At 44.4% G+C, this 20,811-nt stretch overlaps 1 protein-coding gene across 2 annotated transcripts in view; it reads right to left on the bottom strand.

Moving 5' to 3' along the window:
* The window catches only part of LOC129815462 (SLIT-ROBO Rho GTPase-activating protein 3), a 106,911-nt gene that overhangs the window by 7,020 nt on the left and 79,080 nt on the right, over positions 1 to 20,811 (bottom strand). Inside the window, exons 12-18 of one of the 2 annotated variants that reach the window (XM_055869330.1) lie at positions 20,194 to 20,296; positions 19,088 to 19,148; positions 16,823 to 16,900; positions 16,407 to 16,541; positions 15,638 to 15,743; positions 13,738 to 13,965; positions 7,834 to 7,907 (exon numbers count right to left, since the gene is read on the bottom strand). In XM_055869330.1, coding sequence (XP_055725305.1) covers positions 7,834 to 7,907; positions 13,738 to 13,965; positions 15,638 to 15,743; positions 16,407 to 16,541; positions 16,823 to 16,900; positions 19,088 to 19,148; positions 20,194 to 20,296 — 785 coding nt within the window. Of the gene's footprint in view, positions 1 to 7,833; positions 7,908 to 13,737; positions 13,966 to 15,637; positions 15,744 to 16,406; positions 16,542 to 16,822; positions 16,901 to 19,087; positions 19,149 to 19,659; positions 19,691 to 20,193; positions 20,297 to 20,811 lie in introns of both variants that reach the window. The other variant, XM_055869331.1, reaches the window with a different exon arrangement.

Genomic DNA, 20,811 nt, shown 5'->3' with positions numbered 1-20,811 from the left:
TGTGGACTGAGTAGCCTACCCTACCCTGGCCTGTGTGTGTGGCCCAATCCAACTGCTTCACTGAGTTAATTAAGATAAATAAGGAGCCCCTTGCTCTAATTACTAAGACCTAAACAATGAGAGCATGTCTTCATGTTCTCAGACAATGGCCTCAGGCCTCTGGTCTGGGCTTAAGTCCAGAGAACTGTAGAGTACACTACTTCTCCAGACAGAGTTGTGATTGCAAAGAGCCTGTGAGGGCCGATAATAGCCAAAGAGGACAGGGGGACTCTATTTAATGGTGGGTTTGTTCTTCAGACTCTCAAATCAGACACAAGAGTCTCCAAGAGACAAAGAGCGAGAGGGAAAATAGGAAATGTCTGAGTTGAAGAAAAATAAAACGAGAGGCAGCATTACGATATAAACTCTATTCTCTAATAGAGAGGATGGTTACTGTTTGAGTGATACACTTCGATTCCAAGCATTATTGTGAGTTGAAGAGCAGCAGTAATTGAGTACCAATCAACTAACACTGTAGTCTGATCAGGGAACACTACTATCCCAACAGCTAGTAAACTGGTTGCCAACACATTCAATCCAATGACTTGGTCCTTTAATGACATTATGGGTCCCAACCTACTCACACACCAACAGCCAGAAGAAACAACGTTCATGCTATAGACAGCCTCCTGAGAGAGCATACGCACAAAGGCACAGGCTCTATTTGTCTGTAAGCAAACACCAGTCACCATTCAACCTTGGACCAGAGAACATTAGAGGACCTGTCTCTCACACAAACACACACACCCTGGGGCTAGGCTGATATCAATCACACAAACACACACACACACCCTGGGCCAGGCTGATATCAATCACACAAACACCCTGGGGCCAGGCTGACATCAATCACACAAACACACACACCCTGGAGCCATGCTGATATCAATCACACAAACACACACACCCTGGAGCCAGGCTGATATCAATCACACAAACACACCCACCCTGGGGCCAGGCTGATATCAATCACACAAACACACACACCCTGGAGCCAGGCTGATATCAATCACACAAACACACACACCCTGGAGCCAGGCTGATATCAATCACACAAACACACACACCCTGGGGCCAGGCTGATATCAATCACACTAACACACACACCCTGGGGCCAGGCTGATATCAATCACACAAACACACCCACCCTGGGGCCAGGCTGATATCAATCACACAAACACACCCACCCTGGGGCCAGGCTGATATCAATCACACAAACACACACACCCTGGGGCCAGGCTGATATCAATCACACTAACACACACACCCTGGGGCCAGGCTGATATCAATCACACAAACACACACACCCTGGGGCCAGGCTGATATCAATCAAACAAAGAGCCTGATGACTTGGGACACGCGTAACCTTGGTGACATCCCATAGAGGAGAGACTTCATCGCTACTTGTATTTGTAAGAAGTGTTGGCAACCTGAATGGACCGAACTGTCTGTTTGAACTACTAGCACACAGCTCAGACACCCATGCATACATCACAAGACATGCCACCAGAGGTCTCTTCACAATACTCAAGTCCAGAACAGACTATGGGAGGCACACAGTACTACATATAGCCATGACTACATGGAACTCTATTCCACATTATGTAACTGATGCAAGCAGTAGAATCAGATAAAAAAACCTGATAAAAATACACCTTATGGAACAGCGGGGACTGTGAAGAAACACACACACACAGGTACAGACACACGCATACGCAAACAAACGCTAGCACTCTACACACACGTACATACACGTATATCGTAAAATTGTTGTACGGCGTTATTATACATTTTCTATTGTAGATATGTAGTGGTGTAATGATGTAATATGATGTACTGTTTAATCTTTTGATTTATGTTTGATGTACAGTAAGTGCCTTAATGTGTTTGGATCCCAGGAAGAGTAGCTGCTGCCTTGGCAGGAACTAAAGGGGTCCAGAATAAATACAAATACAAATAGAGATATGCACATGTAGTGAGTGTTCAAAATGAAAAAGGAATCAAAGCTAGTCAGCTGTCAGATTGCACATCTAGATTTCCCTGTTAGGGAGGAGGGTGTGTGTGTACGTGGCAGGACTGCCCTTGACCACTGGTACTACAGCCACAGCCCAATGTGTGTCTATGGGCCAAACCAAACAGACAGAGACCAGGGGTCAGTCGGGGTTAAACACATGTATAAAATCAATTGTCTCCCAGTAGGAGATTTCCAAGTCAACCAGAAAGCCATTAGGTTCCTGTTCCATTAGGAGCTCCATCCAGCGGTGAAATGACCTACAGTGACATGGAGATAAAAGGAGGAAGAGGATAAGGAGAAAATAGGAGGAATATGAGATGGAGTAGGAGGAGGTGGAGGATAAGGAGGAGAGAGGAATATGAAAGGGGGGGAGAGACAGAAGAACATGGCAGGGTAACATTGTCTATCTTTGTCCCCCTCGTTAAATTAAGCTCTTTTGCTTCCTCAGAAACAAAATAACATGTCTGCCTGTCTGCAGTGAGGGTAAGATCCCTGTGATCATCACAATATAACTCAGTTTCTCTCCAAACAAGAGCAAATACTCAGAATAAAAACACAAGCTGATGGACACAACAGTCAAACTAGGCCCACAATGTGGTTTTATAGTATTTCTAATGACCTCATGTTCTAGATTCAGCTAGAAAGTGTTGCTGTGTCGGGCTGTAGGACCATGTCTCTAGACCCAGTGTGAGGGCCAGACTGTGGAGGGCGGCATCGCCTCAGGTCTGAGAAGAGCCAAGACAGGACCATGTGACTCACATTCCCTCCAAGCACACTAATTAAACAGCGGGAGATCACGATGCAGCGCCAAGAACCATGCCCTGCCTGGCCTGCTTGGCTGTGCCTCTGTACTCTCCTCTCCTCCCACCTCTCTGCAGGCGGAGCTGTGGGGGGCAGTCAGCCTTTGTCCTGCTGTTTGGTTCAGAAGGCTGGAGAGGGTGTTGGCACTCATTACCAACACACCCATCACTACAGATGGGGCTGTTCCCCGGGCGCCGATGACATGGATGTCAATTAAGGCAGCCCCCCGCACCTCTCTGATTCAGAGGGGTTCGTTTAAATGCAGAAGACAAATTTCAGTTGAATGCAATTCAGTTGTATAACTGACTAGCTATCCCCCTTTCCCGATAGGGTTACCCTAGCTTAGCTTAGCCAAGAATAGTACAGTATGGGCCTGCCCATTGAGAGCTAGCAGATAGCATCTCTGGTGTTGTTACTCGTGTTTTGGTTTTCCGAGTGCATTTAGCCCAATTATTCTGTCAGGGCTCTGAGCAGAAAAAGGAATATACAAAAGGCACAAAGGAGAAAGTCCCATGGGACCCGTTTACTATCGCTGAACAAAGAGAGAGCAGAGGACGGGAGAGGGAGGGAGATATATATATATATATATATAGAGAGTGTCACGGCTCATAGCCTGTGACAAAAATGAGGGGACACGAACAACAGGTATAGGCCAATTGAAAATGTTCTTTATTATAAACAAACTATTAACTTTAAACAAAGAAAAAGGAATGAGGTGTGGAAGTATCAGAATGTAAGGTGTATGTAAAGTGGATGGATGCATGAATCTGTGTGTGGGAATATGACTGAGTGAAAACTATGCAAAACTACAAAGGAACAAACAAAACAGGATCATACCGGGAGGAGCAGAGAGAGAGAGCGATTAGTGAAGCAGCAGTTTAAATACCCTGAGCCCAGGTGACTCCAATCACTAACGACCCTTCTCTGCCTGCAGGAGGAACCACCCCCTGCACTGCAGAGGGGCCGTGACAAGAGAGAGAGAGGGAGAGAGAGAGAGCTACACGGGGAGAGAGAGAGAGGGATAGAGAGGGAGAGCTACACGGGGAGGGAGAGAGTGGGAGAGAGAGGGATAGAGAGAGAGAGACGTGAGAGAGAGAGAGAGAGAGAGAGAGAGAGAGAGAGAGAGAGAGAGAGAACGAGAGATCGACAGAGAGAATAAGAGAGACGGAGGTTGCCAACATACAACCTTGTCTCAGGTTTGAAGCATGATGTGTTCCTGTGCATCCCTATGTCACGTCTGCTCCCCCTCTCTGAGGTCGCCAGGCTGCTCATCATTACGCACAACTGTCACCATCGTTACGTGCACCAGCTCTTCATCGGACTCACTTGGACGCAATCAAGTCATTGATTGCCTCCCCTATACCTGTCACTTCCTCAGAATCATCCCCATGTCTGCATTGATGTTGTTTTGTTTCTCTTGTCCAGACACTGTTTTTGCTTTGTTTCATGTCTATTTATTATTACATCTTGTCACAGTCTATCTGAGCTGTGCCTAGTTCTCTCCTTCAGTCTAAAGAAAACACAGAATAAGGTCAGTCAGTATGCAGGGCAACTCTATCTACACAGCCTTCTTATACGCCAGATCACATACCTTTCCTGTCCAAATATCAACAGAGTCTACACTACCGGTCAAATGTTTTAGAAAACCTACTCATTCAAGGGTTTTTCTACCTAGTAGAATAATAGTGAAGACATCAAAACTATGAAATAACACATATGGAATCATGTAGTAACCAAAAAATTGTTAAACAAATCAAACATTTTCTTCAAATAGCCACACTTTGTCTTGATGACAACTTTGCACACTCTTGGCATTCTCTCAACCATCTTCACTGGAATGCTTTTCCAACAGTCTTGAAGGAGTTCCCACATATGCTGAGCACTTGTTGGCTGCTTTTCCTTCATTCTGCGGTTCGACTCATCCCAAACCATTTCAATTTGGTTGAGGTCAGGGGATTGTGGAGGCCAGATCATCTGATGAAGCACTCCATCACTCTCCTTCTTGGTAAAATGGCCCTTACACAGCCTGTGGGTGTGTTGGGTCATTGTCCTGTTGAAAAACAAATGATAGTCCCACTAAGCGCAAACCACATGGGATGGCATATCGCTGCAGAATGCTGTGGTAACCATGCTGGTTAAGTATGCCTTGAATTCTAAATAAATGACAGACAGTATCACCAGCAAACCACCCCCACACTATACCTCCTCCTCCATGCTTTACGGTGGGAAATACACATGCGGAGATCCTCCGTTCACCCACACCGTGTCTCACAAAGACACGACGGTTGGAACCAAAAATCTCCAATTTGGACTCCAGACCAAAGAATACATTTCCACCGGTCTAATGTCCATAATTGAAATGCATTCCAGGTGACTACCTCATGAAGCGGGTTGAGAGAATGCCAAGAGTGTGCAAAGCTGGCATCAAGCTAAAGGGTGGCTATTTGATATAAAATATATTTTGATTTGTTTAACACTTTTTTGGTAAGTACATGATTACATATTTGTTAGTTCATAGTTTTGATGAATTCACTATTATTGTACAATGTAGACAATAGTAAAAATAAAGAAAAACCCTTGAATGAGTAGGTGTTCTAAAACATTTGACTGGTAGTGTATATCTATCACAGCTTCGAAACAACCACATACAACCTTAACCCTTTACCCTCGTGGAAATTGAAATGTTTCTATCAAAGAACTATAAAAAGCATACATACGCATGACCATGGTAGCAATTCAAAGAGAACAGTTTGGAGATTATGGGGAAATTATCTGACCAAAGGTGAGGACACAACAGTTCAACTGACACAAAACTGAATCCAAACATTACACCATCAATTTTATGTGCATTTTACATTTACTGTACTTTTCGCAGCAATTGTCAATTACGAAATCTGAAAATACTCTGGATACATTCAGTAACATAATAAGAATATTCATGGACATTTTGGGGTAGGTGCAACATAAGAAAAAACGGGTTTGAGTGAGAGGTCTAACTGGTGTCTTGAAGTGGCCACACACCTCTCCAAAGTGTGTACAGTACTGTAAGCAATTTCAATGCACTTTTGTGAATCAAGGAAATAGCCTTCAAATATAAAGTGCTTTTTTGAGAACTCCTAGCTTTGCCGTTAAGGAATTGAAGCAAGCACACTTAGAGTTTTTTTGTTTGGAACAAAGCCCTGCATCCCCACCATCACACAATTACTGTTGTTGTTTACGCAACGCAAAAACTTTCCATTATAAATCTCAATCTGGGTCAGGAGGGCATTATTAGAAAGCTTGTTCTATTCCCAACATGACTAGCTAAGTTATAAAATACAATCTTACATTGTTAGGCTTCACAAGGCACTGCAGACAAACAGATTGTAATTTTGGTGAGCATTGAATGGAGTTGTGAGTTCAATGATGTCCGAGTTTGTTGCGCTTGGTAGTACACACATTTAGAACAGCTGTCAGTTGAATCCCATACAGCACTGTAAAGTGGACAGCCTGAGTTCTGATATCATATATAGTATGTTAATGTACAGACACTGTGTTCCAATTGAGGCGTTTATCAATGACTAAATCTGCCATTTTCAACCCGTATACGGGACCAAAGGGTCTGTGAGTGTAAAGGGTTAAAACAACCTTTTATCAACTGCTCATCAGCTCTATAAAATCTACGATACATCTGCTGTTGTAATTGATATTACAGATCAATCTGTGCATCTCTATGGGGGACATTGTGGTCCATAGATAAATCCCTGCCCCTGGTCTGTCTAACCACTTTAATACTGAACATCTCATTACATCCTCTATATACCACGGCTACAGTACATTGGTGGTTTCTGCATCTGATCTCAATTATAATGGGAGGTCCAGTCCAGACACACTGAGCTGCAAAGCTGCAGTACACAGCAGAGCCACTGCTGCCTGGGGAGGGAGGGAGGGAGGGAGACACAGACAGACAGACAGACAGACAGACAGACAGACAGACAGACAGACAGACAGACAGACACAACCAACCTTCCATCATTAACATAGACAGCACAGGGTATGCTGTTATGTCATACTTTAGTAGACTATAATCATGTCTAGCACCATGACTAACATAATGACCACACGAGCGTTACGTGCGAGAAAGTTGAAAAATAAATGTACACATACATGTTATTCAATCATTGCATCCACAATGCTCGCGCGTGTCAACGAGCGTCTGCGTAGCCAGGCGCTAAAATAGAACTTGTGAAGCTTGACGCGCTGAACGCCCATCTCCTTGACGCCCATCTCCTCATTGGTTTTTAGGAGCATTTACCCACGTGGGTGATTAAAAGATGAACTGAGGTACACAATCCAGTTCAGTTGGTGGTGGTAATGCACTTTAAAGTTGGTTGCCAACTGCCATTTAAATCCAAAGAAGAAGACGAAGCCTGAAGGAGGAGAGATTACTAAATACGAACTTGGTTTACCCTTTTATCTGTGGATAAATTGTCGGAGTAGAGGACCTTGTGCATTTCAGGCAAAATAACAACCCAATGTTTATATCCCAGGACAAATTAGCTAGCAACAGCAAGCTAGCTAGCTAAATTGCCATAAATGTTTAATGCTTTTCGACCTGTCCCCAAATTAATATAGTTGGTTCAGAGTTCATTTTGATATTTCAACCTTTGTGTCCTGATCGCGTCTGGTGTGGGTGGACAAATTCAACATTCGCGCGATGGCGGACGCACGCTCACGCCCGGTCTAGTCAGCATGTAAGAACCACAGCAGGATAAACAGCAGTTCAGTTACAAAAACAAACACAACCCACAGAGTAATGAAACTTAAGACAACAGCAGGAAAGCAAGGGAAAGAGCACAAGCTTCAGGATTTTTTCAACAACCAATTGGTTATTCTGATTAGCTGTGTAGCCCGCTAGCTACAGCACATTTTATCTTAATCAATCACCCAAACCATTCCTCTACAGCGTGTCTGAAGGAGTAAAGGAACCCCATGTTACTGACCGTCATCACTGGTGTGTGGCTCAGTCCCGTTGTCAGCCTCATCGATGGTGCCTGGTTCACTGTGGGGGCTGTCACTGTGGACACAGAGAGAGAGATGGACAGTCAGTCAATGGTCAACTCAGACACACCCACAACACTTGCATAGGTTACAGGGTCTAAACTAATGCCTTCTCCAGGAAAGATGAGTTACAGGTCATACTTGGATCAGTACCAAGTGAGGGATTAATTGAAGTAGGGGAAATTTATGTCAGCATATTTCTCTAGGAAGTAGTACATGTTATAGTTGGACCAGCTCCAGGTAAGGGATTAATTTAACTATGAAAAATATGCATATTGATGCACGCTAGCTTGAAGCCATCTCTGTGAATTTTGATATGCGAAACATATCCAAACAGTATTATTGGCATCTGTGTAATTGAAATATAGTACACAGATATACACACACATATTGACACCCCCACACACACACATACACTCAAACATGCACACACAAAATCACCACATATGTTGCTGCTACTATTTACTACTGTATTTATTGTGCAGTTCTGTCAGTTTTACACCTGTTTACAATTTCTATCAGCATGTTAAATGTGCAACCAGAGGAAAAAGAACTCGGGACCACCTATACTCCACACACAGAGACGCATACAAAGGTCTCCCTCGCCCTCCATTTGGCAAATCTGACCATAATTCTTACCTCCTGATTCCCGCTTACAAGCAAAAATTAAAGCAGGAAGCACCAGTGACTAGATCAATAAAAAAGTGGTCAGAGGAAGCAGATGCTAATCTACAGGACTGTTTTTCTAGCACAGACTGTGTGCTGACATGATATTTTCCGGGATTCCTCCGGGATTCCTCCAATGGCATTGAGGAGTACACCACATCAGTCATTGGCTTCATCAATAAGTGTATCGATGACGTCGTCGCCATAGTGACCGTAAGTATATACCCCAACCAGAACCCATGGATTACAGGCAGGATACGCACTGAGCTTAAGGCTAGAGCTGCCGCATTCAAGGAGCGGGACTCTAACCTGGAAGCCTCTAAGAAATCCCCCTATGCTCTCCGACAAACCATCAAACAGGCATCAAACGAACCATCAAACATCAATACAGGACTAAGATCGAATCGTACTACACCAGCTCTGACGCTCGTCGGATGTGGCAGGGCTTGCAAATCATTACAGACTACAAAGGGAAGCACAGCCGAGAGCTGCCTAGTGACACGATCCTACCAGACGAGCTAAACTACTTCTATGCTCGCTTCGAGGCAAAAAACACTGAAACATGATTGAGAGTACCAGCTGGTAGGATCTCTCCCTGTCCGAGTCTGTAATACCAACATGTTTTAAGCAGACCGCCATAGTCCCTGTGCCCAAGAACACTAAGGTAACCTGCCTAACAACTATTGACCCGTAGCACATGAAGTCCTTTGAAAGGCTGGTCATGGCTCACATCAACACCATCATCCCAGAAACCCTAGACCCACTCCAATTTGCATACCTCCCCAAAAGATCCACAGATGATGCAATCTCTATTGCATTCCACACTGCCCTTTCCCACCTGGACAAAAGGAACACCTACAGTGGGGCAAAAAAGTATTTAGTCAGCCACCAACTGTGCAAGTTCTCCCTCTTAAAAAGATGAGAGAGGCCTGTAATTTTCATCATAGGTACACTTCAACTATGACAGCCACGTCAAGACCCAGCCACGTTTCATCTTCAATGCCCTTGCTGATGGAAGGTTTTCACTCAAAATCTCACGATACATGGCCCCATTCATTCTTTCCTTTACACGGATCAGTCATCCTGGTCCCTTTGCAGAAAAACAGCCCCAAAGCATGATGTTTCCACCCCCATGCTTCACAGTAGGTATGGTGTTCTTTGGATGCAACTCAGCATTCTTTGTCCTCCAAAAACGACTAGTTGAGTTTTTACCAAAAAGTTCTATTTTTGGTTTCATCTGACCATATGACATTCTCCCAATCTTCTTCTGGATCATCCAAATGCTCTCTAGCAAACTTCAGACGGGCCTGGACATGTACTAGCTTAAGCAGGGGGACACGTCTGGCACTGCAGGATTTGAGTCCCTGGCGGCGTAGTGTGTTACTGATGGGAGGCTTTGTTACTTTGGTCCCAGCTCTCTGCAGGTCATTCACTAGGTCCCCCCGTGTGGTTCTGGGAGTTTTGCTCACCGTTCTTGTGATCATTTTGACCCCACGGGGTGAGATCTTGCATGGAGCCCCAGATCGAGGGAGATTATCAGTGGTCTTGTATGTCTTCCATTTCCTAATAATTGCTCCCACAGTTGATTTCTTCAAACCAAGCTGCTTACCTATTGCAAATTCAGTCTTCCCAGCCTGGTGCAGGTCTACAATTTTGTTTCTGGTGTCCTTTGACAGCTCTTCTGTCTTGGTCATAGTGGAGTTTGGAGTGTGACTGTTTGAGGTTTTGGACAGGTGTCTTTTATACTGATAACAAGTTCAAACAGGTGCCATTAATACAGGTAACGAGTGGAGGACAGAGGAGCCTCTTAAAGAAGAAGTTACAGGTCTGTGAGAGCCAGAAATCTTGCTTGTTTGTAGGTGACCAAATACTTATTTTCCACCATAATTTGCAAATAAATTCATTAAAAATCCTACAATGTGATTTTCTGGATTTTCTTTTCTCACTTTGTCTGTCATAGTTGAAGTGTACCTATGATGAAAATTACAGGCCTCTCTCATCTTTTTAAGTGGGAGAACTTGCACAATTGGTGGCTGACTAAATACTTTTTTGCCCCACTGTATGTGAGAATGCTATTCATTGACTACAGCTCAGCGTTCAACACCATAGTGCCCTCGAAGCTCATCAATAAGCTAAGGACCCTGGGACTAAACACCTCCCTCTGCAACTGGATCCTGGACTTCCTGACGGGCCACCCCCAGGTGGTAAGGGTAGGTAACCACACATCCGCCACGCTGATCCTCAACACAGGGGCCCCTCAGCGGTGCGTGCTCAGTCCCCTCCTGTACTCCCTGTTCACTCAGGACTGCACGGCCAGGCACGACTCCAACACCATCAATAAATTTGCCGAAGACACAACAGTGGTAGGCCTGATCACCGACAACAATGAGACAATCTATAGGGAGGAGGTCAGAGACCTGGCTGTGTGGTGCCAGGACAACGTGATCAAGACAAAGGAGATGATTGTGGACTACAGGAAAAAGAGGACCGAGCAGGTCCCCATTCTCATCGAAGGGGCTACAGTGGAGCAGGTTGAGAGCTTCAAGTTTCTTGGTGTCCACATCCCCAACAAACTAACATGGTCCAAGCACACCAAAATAGTTGTGAAGAGGACACGACAAAACCTATTCCCTCTCAAGAGACTGAAAGGATTTGGCATGGGTCCTCAGATCCTAAAAAGGTTCTACAGCTGCAGAGCATCCTGACTGATTGCATCACTGCCTGGTATGGCAACTGCTCGGCCTCCGACCGCAAGGCACTACAGAGGGTAGTGCGAATGGCCCAATACATCACTGGGGCCAAGCTTCCTGCCATCCAGGACCTCTATACCAGGTGGTGTCAGAGGAAGGCCCTACAAATTGTCAAAGACTCCAGCCACCCTAGTCATAGACTGTTACCTCTGCTACCGAACGGCAAGCGGTGCAGGAGCGCCAAGTCTAGGTCCAAGAGGCTTCTAAACAGCTTCTACCGCCAAGCCATAAGACTCCTGAACATCGAGTCAAATGGCTACCCAGACTATTTGGGGTGCCCCCCCCCACCCGCTTTTTACACCACTGCTACTCTCTGTTGTCATCTATGCATAGTCACTTTAATAACTCTACCTACATGTACATATTACCTCAACTAACCGGTGGCCCTGCACATTGACTCTGTATCGATACACCCCTGTATATACTCTCGCCATTGTTATTTTACTGCTGCTCTTTAATTACTTTTTACTTTTATCTCTTATTCTTATCCATATTTTTTTGAAACTGCATTGTTGGTTAAGGGCTCGTAAGTAAGGATTTCACTGTAAGGTCTACACCTTTTGTATTCGGCGCATGTGACTAATAAAATTTGATTTGATTTGAGACAGTCGAGGCAAAGATCTGGGGAAGGGTACCAAAAAATATCTGTAGCACTCAAGGTCCCCAAGAACACAGTGGCCTCCATCATTCTTAAATGGAAGAAGTTTGGAACCACCAAGACTCTTCCTAGAGCTGGCTGCCCGGCCAAACTGAGCAATCAGGGGAGAAGGGCCTTGGTCTGTGGAGATGGGAGAACCTTTCAGAAGGACAACCATCTCTGCAGCAGTCCACCAATCAGGCCTTTATGGTCGAGTGGGCAGACGGAAGCCACTCCTCAGTAAAAGGCATATGACAGCCCGGTTGGAGTTTGCCAAAAGGGACCTTAAAAGACTCTCAGACCATGAGAAACAAGATTCTCTGGTCTGATGAAACCAAGATTGAACTCTTTAGCCTGAATGCCAAACGTCACGTCTGGAGGAAACCTGGCACCATCCCTACCGTGAAGCATGGTGGTTGGCAGCGCCATGCTGTGGGGATGTTATTCAGCAGCAGGGACTGGGAGACTAGTCAGGGTCGAGGAAAAGATGAACGGAGCCAAGTACAGAGAGATCCTTGATGAAAACCAGGTTCACCTTCCAACAGGACAACCACCCTAAGCACACAGCCAAGACAAAGCGATAGTGGTTTCTGGAAAGTCTCTGAATGTCCTTGATTGGCCCAGCCAGAGCCTGAACTTGAACCCAATCTAACATTTCTGGAGAGTCCTGAAAAAAGCTGTGCAGCAACGCTCCCCATCCAACCTGACAGAGCTTGAGAGGATCTGTAGAGAAGAATGGGAGAAACACTCCAAATACAGGTGTGCCAAGCTTGTAGCGTCATACTCAAGAAGACTCAAGGCTGTAATCGCTGCCAAAGGTGCTTCAACAAATTACTGAGTAAAGGTCTGCTTTGTCATTATTGGGTACTGTGTGTAGATTGATGAGGAAAAAAAACAATTCAATACATTTTAGAAGAAGGCTGTAACGTAACAAAATGTGAAAAAAATCAAGGAGTCTGAATACTTTTTGAATGCACTGTACAGCATCTACCTCAACTATCACCAGTATCCCTGCCCATTGATATGGTACTGGCCTTGCATATAGCTTACATTCTCATGTCTATATTATTTCTGGTGTGTTTTTATTTTCCCTGATTTAGTATTAATTCGGAGCTCTTTTTAAAATAATCTATTCTGGATTTGGCACTTTTCTATTTCTTTACCATGATATTGAATATGGCATTGTTGAGAAAGAGCCTACAAGTAAGCATTTCACTACACTGTTTAAACCTGTTGTATCCTGTGCACATGACAAATGAACTTTGATTTGATTTTGATTTGAATAATTAGTTCTACATGAACTTTAGAGTATCTGTATCATGAATATTGGGATAAAACGCGACAACGAGAAAAGGCCATATAAACAGTTACATAATATATCCTTCCATGCAGACCTGCTCTTTAACTAAATACAATTCTACATTTCTAGCCACTAGATAAAATTAATTATCTTAGGTATTATATCCAAGCACTGTCTGTAAAAGCATGTGCTTAAGAAAATACCACCCCCATAGGAATGCACTCATGCTTTACATAAATGAGCCTAGCATCCTCATCTCTACTACACACTCCAAATTCCGCTCTTCTCACCACATTATCAAGCAGGATGGTAATGTAGTCTGTGAGTGACCATGCCATATGCTGGAGCGGCCAGAAGAAGAACAATCTAACTGTACTGGTGATAAACCCAGGGTTACACAAGTAACAGTATTACTGCTTTAGCCTTAGCCATACGGTATGTCTTCAGTGCTTGTCTTAAAGATGGTGACCTCCCAGGTCTAGCTACTTCTCACCAGTAATCCTCTCCTCCAGTCATGCACTTCTCATAGACTGGCCCGTCCAGCTCACGGTAGCTGGGAAAGATGACCTCGTTGTGGATGATGATGGTCTTGATGACCTCATTGACATGCGCCTGGATGGCTACAGGGTCCTGTCCGTCGGGGATGGGCATCAGGGTGGGGCCGAAGCAGATGGCCAGGTTATAGGGATCCATCATGTTCTCATCACTGTACTGGGATAGACTGGAGGGGAAGAGAGAGAGAGAGAGATGAACCAATGAACTTCATAATTACATTATGAGGTGAATTGATGGGTGGATCCATTAAACATACTCAAAGACCTACGTTTGCCAATAAAAGTGAGGCCTATCTGTTTCCCAAATCAAATCAAAGTTTATTTGTCACATGCGCTGAATACAACAGGTGTAGACCTTACAGTGAAATGCTTCCTTACAGGCTCTAACCAATAGTGCAAAAAAGGTATGAGGTGAACAATAGGTAGGTAAAGAAATAAAACAATAGTAAAAAGACAGGCTATATACAGTAGCGAGGCTACATACAGACACTGGTTAGTCAGGCTGATTGAGGTAGTATGTACATGTAGATATGGTTAAAGTGACTATGCATATATGATGAACAGAGAGTAGCAGTATCGTAAAAGAGGGGTTGGCAGGTGGTGGGTGTCGGGACACAATGCAGATAGCCCGGTTAGCCAATGTGCAGGAGCACTGGTTGATCGGCCCAATTGAGGTAGTATGTACATGAATGTATAGTTAAAGTGACTATGCATATATGATAAACAGAGAGTAGCAGCAGCGTAAAAAGAGGGGGGGCACATAATGCAAATAGTCCGGGTAACCATTTGATTACCTCTAATATAAAGAGGGTTGAGTATGGCTGTGACTGTAGACTCTACACTCTACAGTGAGTTGAGATCTACAACTTCACTGAAGTAGCAACATGTCCTTTACAACATGAGTTGAGATCCATTTTGTCCCTCCACCACATCTCAGTATAAGAAAATCGTTAAACCCCCTACCTTAAGTTACATTAACCCCCAACATCCCAACTTAGCTAGCACATTCCTCAGTCTCCCTGTTTAGCTTAGATTCCCACACCCTTCCAACCTTAACAAGCCTGCCCTTAAAACTTCACAGTTTAACAGGCCTATTAATAAGCCATCCTGGTTTAGGGGGCAGTAATCCCATCCTCCCTTCCAGCAGCATCCCAGTCAGGCAAACGGCCTATCCTCACACTCATCTGTTTTAAGAGGGGCTCATAATCAGAACAGAGTGGTGTGGAGCTGTGGTGTGGAGCTGTGGAGTGGAGCTGTGGTGTGGAGCTGTGGTGTGGAGCTGTGGTGTGGAGCTGTGGTGTGGAGCTGTGGTGTGGAGCTGGAGCAGTAAAGAACTACAGCTGGCCCAGAGCCTAACTCTGTATGAGGGGGCATAAAACACAGAGGTAAAAGTCAGAATGTGGAATCAAATGCTTTGTTCTGCAGTGGAACCAAGCAAAGCGAGCATCAATAACAGCCCAATAAAACAGGACAGGTATATTACTGGGTTGATGGATCTGTTTCTGAGCAGGCCCGTAAATAAGTTCTAAAGAGCTGCTGGCAGACGCGGTAATAAATAGGAGGTGAACAGTAGGGCTGTTCAATAACTCTGGAAATCAATGTATTTTCCTCTCTGAATACTGCAGCGGAGATTCACTAGTTTTGTTGATTTAGTGCAGTACAGGGATTTTTCTTTTCCCCAAGACTCCGAAATTTTTATAAAGGTTATAATTTTAGACCTTTACTCCATCCTGTTTTACTGAATGCCCTTAGTGTATAGGTTCTCTGGTATAGGGACAACTCGATTCAACAACAGAGGACTGTGATATGTGAGCTGTTATGTCAATGTGGCCAACTTACTGATTGAGGAAAGCAAACAGGTATCTCATGACGATGATGACGGTGCGAGGAAGAGTCACAACAATCTGCTGGACGTGATGCGCTCTCTCAGCTCCAGACTCCAGTTCTGAAACAGAAGAAGGCCAGAGAGTCATAACACCACCTGTCACTGAGATGAATGGGAGGAGAGATAAAGACATGATGATCCATAACAACACCATGATCTATTGAATATACAGAATGAGCAGACTTTAGCAGGGGGCTGGCAGTCATACTAAGGTACAGTAATGACAACACAAACGCTCCTATTATTAATAGATAACCCCTCATTTAAATCAGAGGATATGGTGATTTGAGTGACTGGGCTATCTGGAGCAGGGGAAAACACTGCAAAGCTGTGCTGAGTTAGTAGACTGATGTGGTCCCCTCTCTCCTCCCTTCCTATTGGGTTTCTACTGAATCACAGGTGGTGTTGAGATTGTTTCCATGTGTTCCACTGCGTGCCTCTTGACCCTACCCTGCTATACCATAAAGCAGTGTGTGTAGGGTGTAGAGGTTGGGGAGTGATGATGTATCTGTGGACCTGGAGGTTGGCTTCTCTCTCTCTCCTATTCTGATTCTATCTCTACTAGTGAGGTACCCACCTAGATAGTGTGAATAATCCAAAGGCATGTACTGTACTGTAGCCCCAATTGTGTTATTTCACCACCCAGATGGGTAGGAATATGGTATAATTTCAGTTACCCTGAACACATTTACTACATTGACCAACAGTGTAGAGTCTACTCACTTATAGTAGACATGAGATCCAGGAAGCGTTCCTTGGGGAACAGAGGGTTCTCCAGGCCCCTGAAGTACAGCTTGAGGACCCCTGCCACTGAGTTGATGTCATGTTCATTCTGGTCTTCAATCAATGGGTCTTCGCCTAGTAAAACAATAGAGTAGAGTTATTATTTTGGAGGATCTGACCACTGCAACAGAACTGAATCACTGAAAAGATTAATCAATAAATACTTCATTACTGTACTTTTTTTTTTTTTAAGGTGGGCTTACAAATTCTTGCTTGTTACACGTAGAAAATAATATGAAGATTTCTACTGTATGTCTGAAGTTCAATGAGTTTGTAGTGTTATTGATCCTGAGCTGTAGAGGAAAAACTAAAAGCTAATCTATCACCATTTACCCCAAGTCTCACCAGGGACCTACCTCTCTCAAATGAGTTTTTAATATCATTAACCTCCACCTGGGATCCAGGCACACGGAATATGCCCTGCTGCTGGAGCCCTGCAACAACACATAGAAACATCATACTGAGTCCAAGGCTGAGCCTGAGCCCACCATTATCCCCACACCCAGATGGCCGATTACATGAAAGACCAACAGCGAACACACAACAGAGAGCAGGAAATGTAATCTAGTCATGAAGGGACATGTTTTTTCTTCTTCCAGGTGAGGGCCCCTCAGATGGTCTGCTGCATATGGTTTCTATTAGAGAACCCCTAATCAGTTTGTGGGGGTTTCATTAGGTCTAGGGGGGTAGGGGAAGGATGGGTCAGGAGGGGGGTACAGGCCTTGGGGCTACACCACTACGGCGGGAGTCCGATGTGGAGGTGGACAGAAGGATGAAGATATGAGGAGGGAAGGTTGAAGTGATTAGTAAACAAAGACCAAGGGACCTGTCAGTCCCTATGCGTGATGTGCTGCCACGTGATGTGTTACCACACTCCCATCACGTTATTCACTAGGGGCTGAGGTTAAATCATAGCAGGTTCAGTACCAGTCAAAAGTTTGGATAGACCTACAGTTCTCATTGAAGGGTTTTTCTTTATTTTTACTATTTTCTACATTGTAAAAATAATAGTGAAGATATTAAAACTATGAAATAACACATATGGAATCATGTAGTAACCAAAAAAGTGTTAAAGAAATCAAAATATATTTTAGATTATTCAAAGTAGCCATCCTTTGCCTTGATGACAGCTTTGCCCACTCTTGGCATTCTCTCAACCAGCTTCACCTGGAATGCTTTTCCAACAGTCTTGAAGAAGTTTCCACAAATGCTGAGCACTTGTTGGCTGCTTTTCCTTCACTCTGCGGTCCAACTCATCCCAAACCATCTCAATTGGGTTGAGGTCGGGTGATTGTGGAGGCCAGGTCATCTGATGCAACACTCCATCACCAAATAGCCCTTACAAAGCCTGGAGGTGTGCTTTGGGTCATTGTCCTGTTGAAAAACAAATGATAGCCCCACTAAGCGCAAACCACATGGGATGGTGTAACGCTGCAGAATACTGTGGTAGCCATGCTGGTTAAGTGTGCCTTGAATTCTAAATAAATCACAGTGTCACTAGCAAAGCACCCCAACACCATCCCACTTCCTCCCCCATGCTTCATGGTGGGAACCACACAGGCGGAGATCATCCGTTCACCTACTCTGCGACTCACAAAGACACAGCGGTTGGAACCAAAAATCTCAAATTTGGACTCATCAGACCAAAGGACAGATTTCCACCGGTCTAACGTCCATTGCTCATGTTTCTTGGCCCATGCAAGTCTCTTCTTATTGGTGTTCTTTAGTAGTTGTTTCTTTGCAGCAATTCGACCATGAAGGCCTGATTCATGCTGTCTCTTCTGAACAGCTGATGTTGAGAGGTGTCTGTTACTTGAACTCTGTGAAGCATTTATTTGGGCTGCCATCTGAGGCTGGTAACTCTAATGAACTTATCCTCTGCAGCAGTGGTAACTCTGGGTCTTCCTTTCCGGTGGCAGTCCTCATGAGAGCCAGTTTCATCATACCGCTTGATGGTTTTTCGACTGCACTTGAAGAAACTTTCAAAGTTCTTGAATTTTCCAGATTGACTGACCTTCATGTCTTGAAGTTATTATAGACTGTCATTTCGCTTTGCTTATTTGAGCTGTTCCTGCCATAATATGGACGGTGTTTTACCAAATAGGGCTATCTTCTGTATACTACCCTTACCTTGTCACAATACAACTGATTGTCTCAAACGTATTAAGGAGGAAAAAATTCCACAAATTAACTTTTAACAAGGCACACCTGTAAATTGAAATGCATTCCAGGTGACTACCTCATGAAGCTGGTTGAGAGAATGCCAAAATTGTGCAAAGCTGTCATCAAGGCAAAAGGTGGCTACTTTAAAAATCTCAAATATAAAAAATATTTTGATGTTTAACACTTTTTTGGTTACTACATGATTCCATATGTGCTATTTCCTAGTTTTGATGTCTTCACTATTAGTATACAATGTAGAAAGACTCTGGAATGAGTAGGAGTGTCCAAACTTTTGACTGGCACTGTATGTCTCAAGACCTGGAGATGTTTTAGTGACTGTATTACCTCTACCCAGAGGATATATCATATCATATGTTATGTTCACAGTGGAGTTCATAGCTTTCTGAATACCCTTCTATGCAGTCAATACAGTAAGGGTGTCATTTTAGTAGACTTACCATACAAATTGATGTGTCGAATACAGCTCTCAACCACAAGAGGAATAGGTTGACCTGAATCCTGAGAGCAAATCATGGCAATAGTGAGAGCAAAGTATGGATGACTGACACTAATACAGTGACAAGAAAATTATTAACCACAAATACTAGACTGTCCATATTGATAGATTCTGTTGTTTATGTATAATAAAATACATTTTAGCATACTGTGTATTCTATTAATCAGAGCACAGAGTATTCTAGACCTGCCCTGCACCCCACCATAAGGAAATACATGCCTCTTCTTGATGGCTTCATAAACAGCAGTGTCCACCAACATTCAAATGAGCACCATTAAAGTGACAGATATAAACCATTGCTATTCACAGCCCCTCATTATAGCAAGCAAACAGTCATGAAACAAGTGGAGTAGCAGTGACATGCTATTGGAGCTCATTAGTATGACTGCATGTGGAGGAGAAGGCAGAAATCAGCATGTAGAACTATTAGTGTAATAGTTTTCAGGTGGCCCCACTCTACAGCACCGTGCCATGCGCACTACCTCCCATCCTACCACCCCCCACTGATAGTACCTGATTGCGGGTACGGGCATTCCGTCTTCCCCTGGGGCAGAAAGTAGCGCAGCAAGGAGGTGCAGAGGGAAGGAGGCAGAGAGGCAACACAGTTAGAGAAGCACAGATGACAGACAGACAGAGACCCCCTGGAGGATAAGCACAGGTCAGAGGCCGCTGGGATGGCTTGAGATGCAGTGAGACGGGGTGCAGTGAGGGACAGAACCAACTAGCACAGGGCTCTCTACAGAGCCACTATGGGGACTATGAGACACGGTATCCTCACGTCTGAGGATTAGCCGAGGTTAGAGGCCTGTGCTACTACTACATCTAAAAGGATAGGGAGACACTAATTCTCCTTCACCATGTCTGTGTGCATCGTCAGAGCCATGGGAAGAGAGGAAGAGGAGGTGAGGTTAAAGACAGAGGTTACAGGATGAGGTTGAGCAGTAAGCAGGAAGAGAGCGCAAGGGAGAGAGAGGAGGACCCTAGCTGCCCTCTCTCTCCAGCCCCACAGAGGGCACTAATTCACACACCCTAGCCATGGGCGGGTACCTTGATGAAGGTCTCCATATTGCCGTTAAACAGTTTATGGTTATAGATGGAGCGCGGCCTAGGCTTCCGCATTTTCTGTGGTTTAGGGGGTAGAGTGGGGGGCCTGGGGAGATGACGGGTGAGGAAGGGAACAAAAACACCATATGCTGTGAAACAGTTGAACGAACACGCAAGGCTGAAATGCAGTTATGAAAACACCTTCCCAAATATCCCCGTCTGCTCTATGGTTTTTCTTTTATGTGTGTAGGCAGGAGGAAGTGATCCATATCCAAATGTTGAAAATTCTACCAAAACGAGACGTTTTATCACTTACTGGTGGTGTGTTATTTAAACCTGATGGCTCTGCCCTGTAATTAACCCTTAGGCAGCGCTAGGCTGGGCTGCTGGGAGTGTTGGGTCCCTGAGTGTCTCGAGGGCTGGGGGCTTGGGGCCCCTTCATAAAACCCACTCTGACTGACTTATTGAAAACATAAGAGAGATTAATGATTCCTAATATACAGTATATCACAAAAGTGAGTACACCCCTCACATTTTTGTAAATATTTGGGTATATCTTTTCATGTGACAACACTGAAGAAATGACACTTTGCTACAATGTAAAGTAGTGAGTGTACAGCT

The sequence above is a fragment of the Salvelinus fontinalis genome, chromosome 18 (assembly GCF_029448725.1).
Source record: "Salvelinus fontinalis isolate EN_2023a chromosome 18, ASM2944872v1, whole genome shotgun sequence".
Lineage (NCBI taxonomy): Eukaryota > Metazoa > Chordata > Actinopteri > Salmoniformes > Salmonidae > Salvelinus > Salvelinus fontinalis.
The sequence above is the reverse complement of the archived record's forward strand: the minus strand, read 5'-3'. Positions and strand labels throughout refer to the sequence as shown.